This window comes from Sitophilus oryzae, unplaced genomic scaffold, assembly GCF_002938485.1.
Source record: "Sitophilus oryzae breed Bouriz unplaced genomic scaffold, Soryzae_2.0 scaffold_376_pilon_pilon, whole genome shotgun sequence".
Taxonomy (NCBI): domain Eukaryota; kingdom Metazoa; phylum Arthropoda; class Insecta; order Coleoptera; family Curculionidae; genus Sitophilus; species Sitophilus oryzae.
Window position 1 is genome coordinate 864,961 of NW_022146947.1, and position 19,468 is coordinate 884,428.

Consider the following 19,468-nt stretch of genomic DNA (forward strand, 5'->3'; position numbering starts at 1 on the left):
TTGAAAATAAACAGGTGTACGAATAGTTCACAGAAACCTAATTTGAAACTATTAAAACACAATACCAAATAAAACATACAGAATCAAATATTATTTACTCGAATTATTAGTACAATCGACTCTTTTAGTACATTTTTATCCTCACCCGCCAGACCCACGATTTCAGCCGGCGCTGGCAACGCCGTCGAGCGCCAGTCTTGCATCGACAGACTAGTCAGACGTTTGTCCGTGATCGTTTCGCTGTTCAGTTCAGCACGCGCGTCTTACGTCTCTCGATCAGCTGTGAGCTTATGCCCTTTGTTGAGCCTTTTGCGGCCCTTCTAACTATTCGCGACGCGAGTTACTCTGTTTACAAGCCCCAAACTGTGGTGCGCGATGGAACCCCCCGGCGGGAGAGACTCCCGATTCAATCTGGGATACAATATGAATTTGCTGAGCGGCGAAACGCCACCCGAGATATACGGCAGTTCTCTTGGCAGGCCTTCTACGAGTTTGCAGCAGTTATCGCCTCGGCATACCATGGTTTCTAGTGCCTGTGGTACCAGGGGTTCCCTATCCAAGTCCGACGTGTGTTACGATGACCGTGGGATGACCACGGGAGGGCAGCAAGGTATAGGACTAGAGGCTTGTGGAGTGAACGATATTGACGAGCCCTACGGGTCGATGCAGGCCAAGAAATCGCCACCGAGTAACGGGAAAAAGACCAAGGGGAGAGTGAAGATCAAGATGGAGTATATCGAGAACAAATTGAGACGGTATACGACGTTTTCTAAAAGGAAAACTGGGATTATGAAAAAGGTGAGTGAGCTCTAACCTCAATTTTATGACGGACGGAAGAGAATCGGGCGCGGTGTTGCTGCTGTGATTTAAATTTCTTTTCGGTTATTTTTTTAAAAAATATAAATATTTTAAAAAGTTTTGATTCTTGAACTGTAATAAAATTTAAGAAGTACCGTATGATGAAAAAAACCCGTCAAAGACGGCTGGGTAATGACAATCGATATTTTTTTTTTAAATTTAAACTACCTACACCATTTATAAATCATTTTTACTCGGTATAAAAATAAAATACCGGTGTTACAATCCTCTTAAGTCCAGCTAGAAATACGCGCCATTAAAAAATAAGAAGGGCACGGGCCAAGTAATGACGTCTAGGGCTTGACCTCTCCAAAATTCTCATTGATTGTCATTCCCTAGCCGTCTTTGACGCTGTTTTTTTTTTCGATCGTATCGTAGGTATAATAAAAGTAACATTTTAATTCTAGTCCATTTTTAAAAACTTAACTATTTAATATGAACTTTTTGTTAAACGCTAAAACGGAGGCAGCTGTATAAAGTCTTTCTAGCTACAGAAGGCACGAGTTTGATAGGCGACATACAAAAAATGACAGAAAATACAATTTTCTTTGTTTTTGCACTAAAATTACAGGAAGTAACTGCCGCTGTCATATTATATTGTTGAAGAAGAACATACCATGAATAATATGCTATTTTTTTTAATGCCTAGGCATTAATGCATAGTACTTTTACGCCTAAGCACAAAAGTACAGACATATATTATTAAACTGGCATTAAGTGTCGAATTCAAGGAATTATATAGATTGTTTATATTATTTGCTACGTTTAAAAAATTATTTGAATTTTGGAAAAAATACCGTGTTTCATTAGGAGTAAAAATGTATTTTTTGTACCTCTCCTGTAACGTCAAACATACAGCCTCTCCGCAAGATTATCGTTTTTACTCCTAATAAAACAATTATACAATTTTTTTAAATATACATTTTTAAAAATGTCTTCTAATCTTCGGAATGTCTGTGGCGGTCGTGGCAACGCTGCTCGCACGTGAGAAAATGCGCACGCAACGTCTGCCGTCTCCGAGGCGACGTTGCCGCTCCGATTTCGTAACTTTTAAATGCCGTAAACAAATGCTTCATTAATGGCCAAATACTTATACAAATGAGCGCGTAACCAGGTTTCGATTTGATAATGGGCGAGTATCGATAAAAAAGTGTCAGATCGCGACCGGTTCGTGCCGTTTACGGCCGATTTTATCGAATAAATCGACGAAATATGGTAAAAGCAATGCGTGGAAACGGATAAGATAAGGATGACTAATGTAGATTTGGCTGGTTCTTCGAGACTTTCGCTGTAGGATAAATAAAATCGAAGTTATTTTGTAATAAGCTTTACTTTACAATATAAACTTACATTATTTAGACATTATTATCATTTTTCACCATTATAAGTGCTAATTTTTTTTAGATTGATTGATTATCAGGGTTGTTATGTTGTAAATAATGTATGATCCAAAAAAAAGGTCGTCAAAGACTGCTGGAATGAGTAGAGAATCAACACTAATTATAGAGATTAAAAAAGTATACGTCTCAAATCTAATTCCAAAAAAATATTTTTTCTAGAATTTTAAACTACACTATTTAAAAATCATTTTTACCCAATTTAAAAATAAAATAGAACCTTCTTAAAGCCAACTGGCAGTAAGCGCTGTTAAAAAATTAAGAAGAGCGCGGGCCAAGTAAATAACATCTAGGGCTTGACTTCGCCAAAATTATCATCGATTGTCATTCCCCAGCCGTCTTTGATGCCGTTTGTTTTTCAATCGTATGGTAGAAAAACTAAATATTTTAATTATGCTTTTTTCAACTCTGATTATTACGAGGCTTATTATTGATAGACAGTTTTACTGTATGTCACGGGTTAGGTTAAAGGTTAAACTTCTAAAATGTATTGGCTTCATGTTTCTGTGTTTTTTTTTAAATAAATTAAACGAGATTTGGCAACCCAAATTAGGTACTTAATATAAACTTATTCATAAAATTAAACGTTATTTTTGTGTATTATCAGAATTTATCTGGTTGTTAATTTTATAAAAACCAACCTAAAGATTAATGGAGATAATTACTGTATTACAGAGAAGCAAATATTACCAAAATTAGTGGTAAAAATATCAATTTTTAATGTGCCTAATCTATGTAGTAAAAATTTAATCTAAAAGTGTTTGTTCAAGATAAATTTGTTAGTAACAATTATAAATAAAATACTGGAGTTATTATTATATTATATTGTTTATTTTATGATTGTATTATAATTCTTTGTTTTTATTGACGTGCTAGTTAAAACCATATACATACTTAATTGTATACGGCTATCCGGCCTATTTCTTTTAGCTTGAAAATATTAGCAAAATAAAAACACTAAATCACCACAATACACCAAAACACTTTTACTTTTACACTGGACGCGCGTTTCGCTAACCATGTTAGCATCATCAGCAGATGATTATAAACTAAGTAAAAAAAAACCAGTTTATAGTCATCTGCTGATGATGCTAACATGGTTAGCGAAACGCGCGTCCAGTGTAAAAGTAAAAGTGTTTTGGTGTATTGTGGTGATTTAGTGTTTTTATTTTGCTGTGTAACACCAAAGGTTCCAACCCTCAACTGTAATTGAAAATATTACCTCAGAATGTTTACCACTGGACGGGAGTCCTTAAAAAAATTTTGGTAGAAGCTGCTAAAATGGGAAACGTATAACAATATTTTTATCGTTATTCAAAGAGATTGAGATCTTTTTAACAGATTTTATTTTGTCTACACATGCAACTGTTTTTCTAGTTCTATTAATTGTCCTATAATTCCTATAATGTTCATAAAAAAAAATAAATAATTTCATCAGACTATTCCATACAGAGCATAATCAACATCTCGCTATGCATTTTTATGAAGATGAAAATGCAGTTACATATGTAAAAAAATATGAGAAAAAAGCTTTATTAAAATAGACAAAACAAAGTTATATTCATATTTAGTAATTAAAAAAATACAATAATTCTTGTTGCAAAAAAAAATAAAATATAACAAACAGGGAAATATAACTTTTAGATATTGACGTTCTGCTTAGTATAAATTAAATATGATTTTAAAAAAGTGTATAAAGTATAAAGTTGAATAATTTTAGATTTGGCATTTAAAATTTTCGAGATTTCGGGGATAATACACCGGGATCCTGGTCTAGAAACCATAGTAACGTAGTAACTATATACGCTCACCCAATGCATTTCCAGCATTAAGAAAAAAGACAAAAATATCCCAGAAGTTTTGTTAAGTACGGCAACACTGTTTCTCCTGGACCCCGATAAAAAACGCACGGCAGCGCCGCGATTGACATGCATCTGGCCGATTTAAAGCGTCTCGCCCCCGCCCTTTACGTCGCCGGTACCGCGGTCGCCCTTTTAAGGGTCGTTCCACCCTCGGGCCGTCCTTCGGTCTATTGGGCGACCGCGTGGGCGGTTCCCAGGGCCTTAAATCGGGCCCTTTGCCGACACGTGACCGAGATAATTGGACGGTTCTTATTGTTGGTACCGATGGACGTTAAGTAGGTACGGATTCCGCCGGTACTGTCGGGTCGGGTGCCGTGTACTGTAATAGGATTATATTGATTGTTGAGAAGTGCGGTGGGGTGCTTTGTAATTTATTTGACTGGTAATACATATTCGACGTGTAATTTTTGTTTATTCTAGGTCATCGCACATTGGTATAGATGTAAATTGTGCCTATTTAATTTTTTTTTATTCTTTAATATATTATAAATGCCATTCATAAACTGGCGTCTGAAAAAAACCAAGAGGAATAATTCTATGTTCTAGAATGAAAGGGGACTCTAAAATCATTTTTATTTTAAGAAAATTCATGGGTACCAGGGTTGGGTAGGTAGAAAATGTTATATTTTGTACCGTATTTTCTACATGTAGAAAATTAATTTTCTACACCAACTAATTTTCTACATTTTTTCCACGTCCAGACGTAGAAAATTAGTTTTGTGTATTGTAAGCCTTTTTTTAGTTTATATTTAGTTCAAATAATTTAATCACAACGTTTAGTACAAGAAATAAACTTTTAATTTTTAACTCTATGAAATAACAAAACAATAAAACATTAAATCAGCACAATAAACTGCAAAGTTTACTGCATAATTCTATGTAATTCTGTGAACTTTGGTAAGACTCAAACAGAACAACAAAAAAAATCCAACATAATGAAAGTAAGAACTACAAACTACAATAATTATTATATGTATAGTATAGTTCATGAACCCACAGGTTTTCTGTGGTAAAATTAAAAGAGGAACAACGAAAACTTTCAAAGAAAAGGATCAGACTTTTCTGTACTTACAGTCTTCAGATTAAACAGAAAAAAATGTATTATTTTTAATAGTCTTCAGATCGATTAGTGTCTCTTCTTCAGAGAGTTAGTGCTGTCACAGAATACGCGCGCGCACACAATAACACTTTTAACACTTATAGAATTTAAAGAAAATAGAAAGGAAGGTAAAAAAACACGGCTTTAAATATACAAAATTAATGTTGTACCTGTTCTCAGATTTTATACGTTTTCTACTTAATATTCTACATTTTCTACGCACTTTTCTACATATAGGTAGAAAATTAATTTTCTAAGCGTTGTTACCCAACCCTGGTGGGTACCATTTTATTCTTCAAAAATATTCATTCGATACCCCGTATGAACGAAAAATGCTTCTTAATAGTGAAACGAAGTTGTACCATTAGGATAAACCACTAATTCAGAAACACCCTGTATATCTTGGATACTCTCGTTTTGTACAGTAGTGTTTGTCTACTTATATAATTTATCTGAGGTGATTAAAAAAGAATGTTCTTATTGTTTTTATTTCCTATTGTTAACAGCAAACCAGGTATTACCGGTCTTAGCGTCAAAAGCTTTAAGAAAATAAATATCAGCTGATAAAAAGAAGATAGAAAAGAGCAGGCTAGGTGACGCTAACATATTAAAGGATTTAATCTGTCCGGTCGATAGATACCCAGTTATAACAGTACTGGCAGTACGGTAAAGGTTGTTTACGACGTGGGTACCTATACATATTATATCCTCCAGGCTGAAATTCGTACTTTAGTATCGTTAATCTGCAAAAATCACTAGCCTAACGACATTAGAAATACAGGGTGTTCCTTAATGACATGGTAATGTTTAAGAGTGTGATTCTTGGATCTTTTCTAGATTAGATAGAGAGGTGATTTTTGAGGTGGCTCCCTTCTCGTCTGATCCTTAGGTTACATTCTTCATAAAATAAAGTCCTCCTACTCTGAGTGCCTGCTCACCAAAGAATAGAAGGCAATGACAAAGCAAATGATCTAGCTGTAGAAAAGGAGCGAACACTCCACTAACTGGACCAGAACCGTTCTGTTTTTTTAAGCGGGAACCAACTGAAAGCGGAACTGAAGAACCTGGAAGACTCCATCCGTAACCTGGGCTGGATGTCCACCAATGGTCTAAGACACTCGAAGAAGTTCCTCAGAACTTACGACCGAGAAAAATCAAAGATTTTCCTTGATTGTCTCACTGTCTCCTCAACGAACACCTCAGTAGAAGATCCTCTGGAGAAAATGGGGAAACACTAGAACACCTGATCACTGAGTGCGCTGAGACGACGACCGTTCGTTCCATGAACTTTGCTATGGCTGATGTCGAGAATGGAGAGCTGGCCTCTGTGGAGCCGTCTGAGATACTGGCTTTTCTTAGAGCCCTGAGACTGTATGATGAGTTATAACTCAAGAAATGGGAACACACAATAGATCTGTAAGGTCGCGGTGATTAACTCCCCTTCTAAACATTCTACATTCTCCAGTAATATTCTTTTAAAAAAGGGTGAACTTTTTTTGAAGCTGAATTCTTTTAAAGGAAAAAATGATCTAGGACTGCCTAGTACAAATAATTTCACATTTGCCAAGCTGTCGTACCGACATAAGATGTGTTCTGTCGTTTCTTCTTCAGATTCTCTTCAGATCTTACAATGCTCTGTTAGTAGACACACTACGGCTTTCAATCTTTGCTTAAGAGGTCTATCGCAAATTTTGGCATATGTTCTACTATGAACTTTTTCGTTTGTCTCTCCCCTGATTAATTTCTGCGACATTCTAGAGTATTTTTGTGGTCATTCTTACAACTGCATTTGCAACGCGGCAGAAGGGTTTTGGGCCTATATTTTGTATATTTTTTTAACTTATTTTCTTTTTTTATTATTTAAATGAGCACAATTTACATCTATACAAAAGTGCTTTATTTATTCTTTAGAGGAAAACCTACAAATGAATCTACAATCAAAAAAAGAGAAACAAACGTGAAAATTTTTCATATTCGATAACCGTACGGCTATTTCGTAATTACCAAACCGTTTTGCCATAATTCCGTATCGTCTTCTAATCGCAAACGACGGTAGATTATAGATTGTACCCGAGCCCACCCGCATTTGCCATTAACTTCTTCATATCTCCCCAGTCCCTACAAAACTCTTCTTCTTTTTCTAATGACTCTTCTTCCTTGCAAAAAAACAGGCGTATCCAATCTCTCTATCAATCAGCGGCAATTGCCGACTAAGAGACGTATGTCTCGACCTCCGACATTGCCATATGTTCCTCTTCGTCCTCGGATGATATCAAAGGGGGAAAAGAAGAGAACTGTAGAAAGATAAAACACTCGAAGAACGACATCTCTGAGAAAAAAAAAGACTTTGGTTTTAGATAGGTGATCGCACCATCGTCGACCAGGAAGCAACTGTTTTCTTTTAAGGTATATTCACACATGTCAGTCACGACTCAATCCCGTTGCCGTACCGTTTCAGTACCATCTCTGTGACTAATTATCTGATTCAGTTAATTGTTAGGATTTCCCTCGGGATTTCCATACAAATTAGTAGATGGAGATTCTACAACAGTGGAGATGGAGTATAACGTCACACCATACGTTATATGCCATCTGTCACTTGTCAAACGTCATAAGTTATGTGTCAAATATGTCATCAGTCAATGTCAAACGGTATTTGGTAAATCCTACAAAACATCCCCCTTTAGAACTTTTTCTTTAATAGCCATGAACGGGAGTAAAAGACTAACCGTGCGAACAAACACTAAAGGCGCCACCGATCATCAAATGGTGTAAAAAATTGCGAAAATTTAATCATCTAATTTTGACAAAAGGGGTCGCCCTTAACTTTCTTTTTAATTTTAATTTAATTTTTATTGTTTTCAAACTATATAATAATATAGTATGAAAATAATGAAAAAATACAACAAAATCTAATATGATTTTGTTGTATTGCGTGAATGTATAAATGTTTTCTTAGTGAGTATAAAGTTGCATTATATAATATATCATATATACACTATTAATTTTTATATTACATACATATTTAAAATGAAATTATTATGACATATATGTCAGTTGCCGTCTAAAATGTTATCTTGATAACAAAAAGTTAGTTATTGTCAGAGATAGTTAAAATATAAAAATTCACAAGTTATAATTAGTAATTAGACAATTCTATTATATTTTATATTAATTCAAAAACAAAACCATAATGGTGCAGTGTAATTTTGAGATGCCGATGCCGGTTGAAAACAAAAAGTGCTGTTATATTTTTCAGTTTTCGTTGTCAGCAGCCGAAGTTTCAGTGATTTTAGTGTTTATAAAGAAATATTGCGTTTGGATTGCAAAACTAAAAGTGGCCGTTTTATTGCAATGCAGTAAGCGTTTGTCCATTTTATATTTTACTTTTATCATACCTACGACAAATATACATAATATATTGAAATTTTATAATTAAAATAATAATTATTTAAATTGAATTTAAAATATTCTAAATTTAATTCTCTACAAAAACATCTCTTTAGTTTTTTTGAAAAAAGTTATGCAAACGGAGATATTTGAAAAAAACGAAAAAATCCAAAATGGCGGCGGTTTTTTTCAAACTTCCCCCACTGGGACCGAATGTGACTTTTGAGGGGTTAAATAGGGGATCATTATCTACACATTCCCGTTGAGATCGGTTGGTTACTAATTTTTTCCACCTCAACCTCCAGATTGACTGGCCTATACCTTCAGTGACTGGGACAGAAAAATATTGTAGCGGGGGATGTCGATGAAACTGTTCTCTTGTAAATTTATTATACCTATGTGATATTAATGATGTAAATAAATCATTAGAGTTGTTAGATGAGTGTCCATTTTCATTTATAGTATTCCTCAAAATCCTCGTCAAAATCTCTATTGTATTTCATGGTTGTTACCTATAAAAGGTAGAGGGAATTATAATAAATGGTCTTTATTAATAATTAATCAATTACAATAATGTATTAATCAATTACATAGGCGAAGTCTAGCTCACAGAGCCATTCATACTTAACCTAATCAATACATTTATAATATGCATAATAAGAAAAGAAACATAAATTCGAAAATAATGTCCAGATGAAAATAAAAATAAAATGAGCAATAAATGTGGCTCGATTGTATGGACCAATACGTTTTAACAAACACAAAAATTTAAAAAGTAAACAATCAAACAAAAATATCACAATAATTATCCTAAGCTTGGGGTCTGTTGTTCCAGCAATAAATAGTTTTCAGACTTGATTTAAATTTAAATGATGAACATAGAAAAACAAGTTTGAATATCTTTTCTTAAATTATTAAAAATACATACAGAGTTGTAAGTAAACGATTTCCGAAACATGGCCGTTTTGTGATTTGGCATAGTAAGCATTTTTTTGTGTCTTATATTTAAATCATGCATTGAATTTCTAAAATTTAATTTTCTGAAAAGATCAAAAGGAAGTGTAGTATCTACAATATTCTTAACGGAGGTCAATATTCTTAATTTAAATAATTTATTTAGTTTTAGCCATTTGAGTGTCTCAAAAGCTGAGGAAATGTGATCATACTTTCGTTTATTTAGTATCAGACGACAGCAGTTGTTCTGAATCCTATGTAGCCTATAAGCATCAATTGAACTGAGGCATGGAAACTATACCATACTGCAATATTGCAACTTTGAGAGTACGAGACTCTGACATAACGTTTTTTTCATGTTATATGTCAATATATGCTTCTGGGAATACAGAAATTTCAAACTCAAATAACATTTTCGAGCTAACTGAATAACATGGTTTGAGAATTTAAAACTTTCGTCTATACACAATCCTAAATTTTTAACAGATTCTACATTTTGTGTTTATGGTATCTTAATTTTCGTTAATAATGTCCTAAGGGAGTGTTCGGATTTTATGATTTCTGTAATATGAATCGCCTCGGGATTCAAGAGGTTTCGAAGAGAGGGCGCTACCGTAGTCGGTCGACAAGGGTCGATTTCGCTTGCAACGCTTGAAAAAGAAGATGGCTGCGAACCTCAGCAAGAAAGACATTTTTTCAGTTAAAAGTAAAAATTTGTTGTTAAATTTACAAGTAAAATAAAGAACTATCTATGGTCCTTCGAGCTATCATTTTAAGGTGACCCCAACCGCAACATTTTGGTCCTTCGAGCCGGATAAGTGCCATTTTGATCATTTTAAAAACTGGATATTGCCGGGCTAGAAACGAGCCTTTTGTCACGAACTGGAAGAACATCCATGGTGGCCGGCTAGCAACAAAACGCAAGAAGTGAGTCTGTCCCTATCTATTTCCTTATTTTCCTATTCATGCATGCTGTGCTCGACTAATAATGTTTATAATATATTCATAGTAAATTCAGTAGTTTTTCAAGTTAATAAAGACTAAAGACGATAAAGTTATATAGTTATACAGATCGGTATACGTAGATTTGTCATAAATAATTGATCAAGGTTATTTTCTTAAGAGTTTTAATACGGGAGATTTTATTAAGAGTCCCACTACTACGGGATATTCTCTTAAGGGTCTCACTACTACGAGATATTTTATCAACGGCTTCATTACATATTTAACAAAAGAATCATATTGTATAATTTAATTTAAGGGTATTTTTTAAGTTTAAGGTACCACAGAAATAATATTTAGTAACTTAACGATTTATTGTGAGTGTAATTGAAAAAACAAATTGATAATAAGATAACATTGCTATAAATTTAGTAAAAAGAATATACTGCAACAGAAGAAGCTATAGAATTGTGTTAAATATTATAATTTATATTGCAATAGGTAAGATTTGAAATGGCTGAAGCAATAGATCTCAGAAGGTTAAGAACTAGGCGAGGTCAGTTGAGAGGCATAGCCACTCGGTTTCAAAGTTTTATGTCTAACATGCAGGATGTTCTAGAAGTAAAAACTAGGTTGGAAAAAGTAGAGTCCGCGTTTGTAGAGTTCGATCAAGTTCAGTCCGAATTAGAGCTATTAGATGAAGAAGAAACAGAAGTTAGAGAAGAAATAGAAAATGTATTTTACAAAGCTATTTCTACAGGTAAAAATGCATGCGTTGATGCTAATATTAATTCACAAATATTACATACACCTCAAAATCCAGTAAGTAACATAAAGCTACATCCTATAAATTTTCCTATTTTTAGCGGAGGTTATGAGAATTGGATTAATTTTAAGGATACTTTTAATTCCTTAATAGATAATAATGTATCATTAGATGCGATTCAAAAATTTCATTATCTGAAATCTTGTCTTCGAGAAGACGCAGCTCAGATTATAAGTTCTTTAGAGGTAACTAGTAGCAATTATTCAATAGCTTGGAAATTGTTACAAGAACGTTATGAAAATCAAAGATTAATAATTCATAATTACATTAAAACTTTATTTGAAATATCTCCAGTTCAGAAAGAATCTTGTAAAGATTTAAGAAATTTATTAGACACGTTTTTGAAAAATATTAGAGCCTTACATTCACTAGGACAACCCACAGATCAATGGGATACACTCTTAATTTATTTATTAACATCTAAACTCGATTATAACACAAGAAAAGAGTGGGAATGTTCATTAAAGAGTAACAATTTGCCTACTATGGTCAACTTAACGGATTTTCTAAAGCAAAGATGTATGATATTAGAAACAATAAATGTAAACAAAACAAAATCAGATATATCTATTTCATACAGAAAAGGCCATGATAATAAGAGTCATTCTTTTGCCACAACTCAAAACTCCAGTTTTTCATGCTATTATTGTAATCAACCTCATCCTATTTATAGATGTCAATCATTTTTTAAACTTAATTTAGAGAATAAACATAAAGAAATTAAAAAATTAAAATTATGTGCAAACTGTTTAAAACCAAATCACGCTACAGATCAGTGTCAATCTCTTAGAACATGTTTTAAATGTAACCTAAAACATCATACGTTATTACATGACTATTCGAGTAACAAAACAAATGTAACTTCCTGTTCTCATTGCGCATGTAATAATAAAATACCAACTGAAGTTTCTGAAAATGAAAAAGATAATAGTGAGAATCAATCTTCATTAAATTTATCTTCTACTGCTGCTCATTCTTTATCAAATTATGTCATGTTATCGACAGCTGTTATATATATAAAAGATAAATTTGGAAATTTGCATACCTGTCGTGCTCTTTTAGACTCAGGTAGCCAAAGTAATTTTATTACAAAGTCATTAGCAGAAAAATTACAGTTAGATCAAAATCATACTAACATTTCAATATCTTGTATTGGTAAAAATAATACTAATATTTCAAAAGCAGTAAATTCTACAATAAAGTCAATGTACGGTTCATTTACAACTAATTTAAGTTTTTTCATAATTTCTCAGATTACTGAAGAGATACCTCAAATAAAATTTGATATAAGTCATATTAAAATTCCAGATAATATACAACTGGCTGATCCAAAATTTAATATTCCAAATAATATAGATATTCTTATAGGCGCTTCAATATTTTATGACTTAATAATGGGCGAATCAATAAGTTTAGGTACAAAACAGCCTACATTAAGAAAAACTAAGTTAGGTTGGATATTGTCAGGTATCATTCACAATAAACAAGTAAATAAACAAATATGTAATTTATCTTTAAATAAACAATTGACACGATTCTGGGAAATAGAAGAAGTACCATTTAAAAAACATTTTTCCCTTGAAGAACAATATTGTGAATCATACTTTAAAGAAACTACCACACGTAACGAAGATGGTAGATTTATTGTCAAGCTACCACATAATGATTCAGTTAATAAACTTGGGGATTCTAAGGCCATCGCTTTAAAAAGATTAAATCAAATCGAATTGAAATTTGAAAAGGATCAAACATATAAAACACTTTATAATGAATTTTTAAAAGAATATTTAGATATGGAGCATATGACACTAGTAAACACAGATTCAGATAATATTGATCATTGTTTTTATTTACCTCATCATGCTGTTAGAAAGGAAGACAGCAGTACCACAAAATTAAGAGTAGTTTTCGATGGTAGTGCGATTACAAATACAGGAATATCATTGAATAATTGTTTGCATGTAGGCCCAACTATACAGGATGATTTATTTGATATAGTAATTCGGTTTAGAACGTATCCTATAGTATTTACTGGTGACATCGCGAAAATGTATCGCATGGTTTTAGTACATCCTGAGCATAGGAATCTACAAAGAATTCTTTGGCGTGAAAATGATAATGAACCTGTTCAATCTTATACGTTAAATACTTTAACTTACGGTACAGCTCCAGCATCATTTTTAGCCATTCGATGTCTCCATGAATTAGCATATCAAAATCAACATAGATATCCTGAAGCTTGCAATAAGATACTTAAAGATTTTTACGTAGATGACTTACTAACCGGTACTAATACGGTAAAGGATGCACTTAAATTAAAAAACGAGATATATGAGATTTTAAAGTCCGGTGGATTTGAATTACGAAAATGGTCATCAAATTCACGAGCCTTTGTTGAAGATATAAATTCTAATTCTACTCATTTATTTTCAGATAAAACAGATTTTAAGTTACTAGGTTTAATTTGGGATTCAAAAACAGATATACTACGATACTCAGTAAACGTGAACTATAATAAAACAAATATTACTAAAAGGCAAATTTTATCATTAATATCACAAATATATGATCCTCTGGGATTGATTGGCCCAGCTACTATAAAAGCTAAGATTATTATGCAAAATTTGTGGCAATGTGAGATAAATTGGGACGATCCAATTCCATCAGACATAGCTGAAATCTGGCAAGATTTTAGTAAACAATTAAATTCATTAAATGATATTTCAGTGCCTAGACATGTATTATGTAATTCTTCAAATTATGTTGAACTTCACGGTTTTTGTGACGCCTCCGAGAGTGCATATGGCTGTTGTATCTACCTACGATCATTAACTAATTTCGGAGAATGTACAGTGAGATTATTGTGTGCAAAATCAAAAGTAGCACCACTCAAACGAATAACTTTACCTAAATTGGAATTGTGTGGAGCTTTACTTCTGGCTAAGTTAACAAAACGAGTTCTTAGATCTTTAACGGTAAACATAGAAAAAACATTTCTTTTTACTGATTCCAGCATTGTATTATCATGGATATCGACAGAACCATGTTATTTAAAAACATTCGTCGCCAATCGAATTGCGGAAATTACCGAATTAACGTCAAAAGATAAATGGTATCATGTAAAGTCAGAATTAAATCCTGCTGATATTATTTCGCGAGGCACAAATCCAAACATTTTAAAAGATAAAAAATTATGGTGGTGCGGTCCTAATTTTTTAAATGATAATGCCAAGCCGTTCTCAAGCAGAACTCCTGACTACAGAGATAGTAATGTACCAGAAATGAAAAGAACTGTAGCTTTAGTTTCAAATACTGCTGAGATATCTAATATCTTTACTAAATTTTCTTCCCTAACAAAGCTTAAACGCGTAATTGCATATGTTTTACGTTTTAAAAACAACGCTTTATGTAAAGATAATAAAATTTCAGGTCCTCTTAGAGTAAATGAGTTAAACAAAGCTATGACTATTCTAATTAAGATTGTACAATTTCAAGAGTTTGCTGACGATATAAAAAATCTTACTTCTAAAATTAAACTGTCCAATTCTAGCAAGCTGTTGAATTTGAATCCATTTTTAGATGAAGATGGTATTATTAGAGTCGGCGGAAGATTAAAACATTCGCATTTAAGTTATAATCAGAAGCATCCGACAATATTACCTACAAAGCACACCTTCACAGAACTGTTAATATTACACACTCATTTACGATATTTACATATGGGTACTCAAGCACTTCTAGCTACAATTCGTTTAGAATATTGGCCATTATCAGGGAAAGTTGCCGTCAAGCGCATCTTGCGGAAATGTATTAAATGCTTTAGAGCTAAACCAAAGTCTGTAACTCAAATAATGGGAGATTTACCTTCCGATCGTTTTTCAACATTAAGACCATTTTATAAGTGCGGTGTAGATTACGCAGGTCCTTTATATATTAAAAATAGTACTTCTAGAAAAGCAAAAAATGTAAAAGCTTATATATGTTTATTTATTTGCCTATCAACAAAGGCAGTTCATATTGAACTAGTGCGTGATCTCTCAACTGATGCTTTTATAAATTCTTTAAAACGGTTTATATCACGAAGAGGTAAACCTTCTGACATCTATTCAGACAATGGAACAAATTTTCGAGGTGCAGCTAGAGAGTTGCAACAATTATATAGTTTCCTTTCTGATAAGTCAGTTAATGAAGAAATTTTGAATTTCTTGGGACAGGATAAAATTTCATGGCATTTCATTCCGTCAAATTCGCCGCATATGGGAGGTATTTGGGAGGCCGCGATCAAATCAGCCAAGTATCATATAAAACGCATATTATCTCAAGCATATTTAACTTTTGAAGATATGTACACATTATTGGTTGAAGTTGAAGCATGTCTGAATTCTAGACCCCTTACCCAAATATCCAATGATCCCCTAGATTTCTCCTTGCTTACCCCAAGTCACTTTCTTATTGGAGACTCTTTATTGGCCATACCTGAAACCAACATCATTGAAGCAAATGTTTCACGTTTGAATCATTACCAAAGGTTGAAACAAATTCATCAACACTTTTGGCAAAGATGGTCACGAGAGTATTTGTCTACATTACAAACCAGATCCAAATGGAAGACCAGTCAACAAAATAATCTAAATATTGGGCGTTTGGTCATCCTGAAGGAAGAGTCATCACCACCTTTACAATGGACGAGAGGCCGAATAGTCGACATTCATCCAGGATCCGATGGACTTGTGCGCGTCGTTTCTGTGAAAGTGCCGAACGGTCGCATAGTTAAGCGGTCTATTGCTAAAGTTTGTTTAATGCCAGTCGATTAAAAGTTCGAAACTTTTAAGGTGGCCGGTATGTTCGGATTTTATGATTTCTGTAATATGAATCGCCTCGGGATTCAAGAGGTTTCGAAGAGAGGGCGCTACCGTAGTCGGTCGACAAGGGTCGATTTCGCTTGCAACGCTTGAAAAAGAAGATGGCTGCGAACCTCAGCAAGAAAGACATTTTTTCAGTTAAAAGTAAAAATTTGTTGTTAAATTTACAAGTAAAATAAAGAACTATCTATGGTCCTTCGAGCTATCATTTTAAGGTGACCCCAACCGCAACAGGGAGTTATGTGGTTATTTATAGTTAGCGTAACCTAGACGATATAAGCCAGTAAGGAAGAAAATTGCAGAAGAAGGTAGTAGGTAGTAGATAGATTGTAACTTCATCGCAATAGATTGAAATTCATCGCAATATTTGTGTTCCAATTTCAAGCCTATGACAAATCGTTTTTGGGATGAATAGAATGAACGAAAGAATGATAAAATTTAAAATCGGTTTCTTATCAACAAGAAGCATTAAGTGCACTTATTGAGAAACCCTGTATATATCCAGTTTTAATTGAATTTATCCGTTTCAATTACGAGTCTAAAATGTCATCCGATAACCGTCTTTAAATATGACACCTCATAAAGATGGCGTTTAATACAAATATAGATGATGTTCGTTTCGACTGGCTTTGCGATTTTATTAATTTTCCCGCGGAACAGGTACCATCCAAACAAAAAACGCGGTACCACAGATGAGTTACGGCCTCTGACGGCCATTTTTTGCCGCAATTAAACGAAAAATCTGTTGCGAGGCGACGGGCCTAACCTAATTAGGCGCTTTATTTATTGACTACGTCCAGGGAGATTATTAATAAAAAAAGGAGACAGAGATGTGTATAATGTCGCAGGAAAACAAAACCAAGGAGATGAAAAAGATGGAAATATCGGCGTGCGACACCTGCTTCCAGAGGCGTGACATTCGGGAAAAAAGAGTTAAAAAAAATTGAAAATGTATCTAAATATTGGAAGGATTGTATATTAGAGATTGTATGGGAGGGAGGAACGTTAATCACTGCGACCTTATGGATCTATTGTGTCCCTTTTTTAGTTATAACTCATCATACTGTCTCATCATGCCTTTGACAAGAGCCAGTGTCTGAGACTGTTTTACAGAGATTAGTTCTCCATCTCCGATATCGGTTGTACCAAAGTTTATGGCATGTATGGTTGTCATCAGTAGTGAGGTGTAGGGTATCATGAGATTCTCGAAATTCGAGATTTCTCGTCTCGTCTCGTCTCGATTTCGAGACGAGACTGAGAATTTTTTTTCGAGGCGAGATCGAGAAATTTTTTTCGAGATTTCTCGTTCTCGAAAAACTTTAGATGCTGCAATAACTCAACAGCTCATAAAAGGTTAGAAAAATGGAAATAAAAAACTATGTTGGTAAATATTTTCTCGTACAATGCTAATTTACATTTCTTTATTTACAATTATTACAAATAATCAAAAGATAACTTCCCCAAAACTGTTCGATCAGTCGGTCTTTTCAGAATAAATAAATGCCCTAAATATAATATATTCTTGTTCTTATGGCACCATTTTTGTATAAATTTCACTATTAACTCCTATTGAGTTAAACGAATTTAAGTAATGTCGAAGAAAAAAAGTTTTTCAATAAAAGACTGTTTCGAGTAAACAAAAATCAGTTTGTTGCACAACGAAGTAAAAATTTTAAACTTTCGTATGTAGCTAGGTAAATTTTAAACCCATATGGATAAAAGACTAAATTAAAAAATAAAGGAATTGTTTTGATTTTCGGTGTTTAAAACAATATATTTTTAACCTAACCAAATCTGGCCATTAGTTTTTGGTGGGGGTGGGGGGGTTGGTAAGAGGGCATGGGAGGGGGTTAAAAATTTAAAAAAATCGTTACTCCAAATTTACAGTAGCTAGCGAAACGCGGTTTTCAATTTAAAATTGGGAACAATATTTGCAACAAAATTTGTAATAACATCAAAATCATCAAAGTCGCAGTTTTTGAGATAAAAAAAATTGAAAAAATTCCTTTACTTTGAAACTAAAAGCACTGCCTACCAACTTTTTATTGACATATTTTAGTATGGGCGGCTATACGTGCCTCCCGGCGCCAATTTTTTAATAATAATAAATCAGTTATTTACTCGAGAATTTTCAAGAATCTTGAATCGAGATCGAGAAATTGACTTCGAGACGAGAGTTTGTTAATATCTCGTCTCGATGATCGAGACGAGACGAGAAATTGCCTTCGAGACGAGATTTCTCGTCTCGATGAAACCCTAGTGAGGTGTTCTGGTTTTTCCTTATTTTTCCCATAGAATCTGCATTCGCCGTTGTTTCTTCATCATCATTATCAACTAGCCACTAAAGTCAACTGCTGGACATAGGCCTCCTTCGTTTGCTTCCATAACTCCCTATCTTGAGCTATTTGCATCTAGTTACTGTGGATACGCCTTAAGTCGTCATGCCATCTGGTTGGAGGACGGTCTCTGCTCCTGAATGCGTCGTGTCTTGGTCTCCATTCTATCATTTTCCTCGTCCATTGATCATCGTTTAGCCTTGCAATGTGCCCTGCCCAATTCCATTTCAAAGTGGTTATTTTCTCTATGGTATCCATGACTTTTGTTCTGTCTCCCCCCGTACTTCGATATTCGGTACTTTGTCTCTCAGAGATAGCCCCAACATTGATCTTTCCATTGCTCTTTGCGTTGCTCTGATTTTGCTTACAGTTTTCTTGGTTAATGTTAGCGTCTCCGCGTTGTTTCTTAGCTTCAATCTATTGTGGAATTTATTAGACTTAGCTTCAATCTATTGACAATCCGAAGATCCTTCTTACTTAAATCAAGGAAGATCCGAGGGAAGATCTTTTGACGTTGGAGGATTCCCATTCCAGGTTATGGATCTGCGGAGTTCTGCTTTAAGTTTCCACTTAGGAAGCAGAACGGTTCTGGCCAAGTTAGTGGAGCGTTTGCCCCTGGGTTTGCCCATTTTGTAGCTAGATCGTTTGCTTTTTCATTACCTTATATTTCTTGGTGGGCTGGCATCCAGAGTAGGAGAACGTTATTTTCTTTGCCTAATTCGTTTGGCTTCTCTAGGCATTCTTTGACTAACTTCGAATTGATGTTTACTGAATTAATGGTTGATTGCTCTTGGCTGCTTGACTATCGGATAAGATGGCTATTTCTTGTTTCTGATAGTTCCTTTCTAAAGTAAGTTGTACGCATGTACGCTATCTTACATTGGTTTTTATTATTTAGTTTTTGGTCAAAATATTCTTATACCAGTTCCTGTTTTGGTTTTG

General features: G+C 33.9%; 2 protein-coding genes across 3 annotated transcripts in view; both read left to right on the forward strand.

The window, feature by feature from the left end:
• The first annotated feature begins 209 nt into the window (after positions 1-209).
• Positions 210-19,468, forward strand: part of LOC115885169 (serum response factor homolog) — a 136,735-nt gene continuing 117,476 nt past the window's right edge. For both annotated transcript variants that reach the window (XM_030903977.1, XM_030903976.1), the window contains exon 1: positions 210-798. In XM_030903977.1, coding sequence (XP_030759837.1) covers positions 376-798 — 423 coding nt within the window. In that variant the 5' untranslated portion in view covers positions 210-375. The remainder of the gene's footprint in view (positions 799-19,468) is intronic.
• Positions 10,384-16,254, forward strand: LOC115885168. The gene is made up of 2 exons (XM_030903975.1): positions 10,384-10,487; positions 11,004-16,254. The coding sequence occupies exon 2, from the start codon at positions 11,016-11,018 to the stop codon at positions 16,140-16,142; it is 5,127 nt and encodes a 1,708-aa protein (XP_030759835.1). The 5' UTR covers positions 10,384-10,487; positions 11,004-11,015; the 3' UTR covers positions 16,143-16,254.

Excerpts from the sequence above, each read along its gene's own strand:
- LOC115885168 (XM_030903975.1), top strand. The coding sequence starts at position 11,016 with ATGGCTGAAGCAATAGATCTCAGAAGGTTAAGAACTAGGCGAGGTCAG.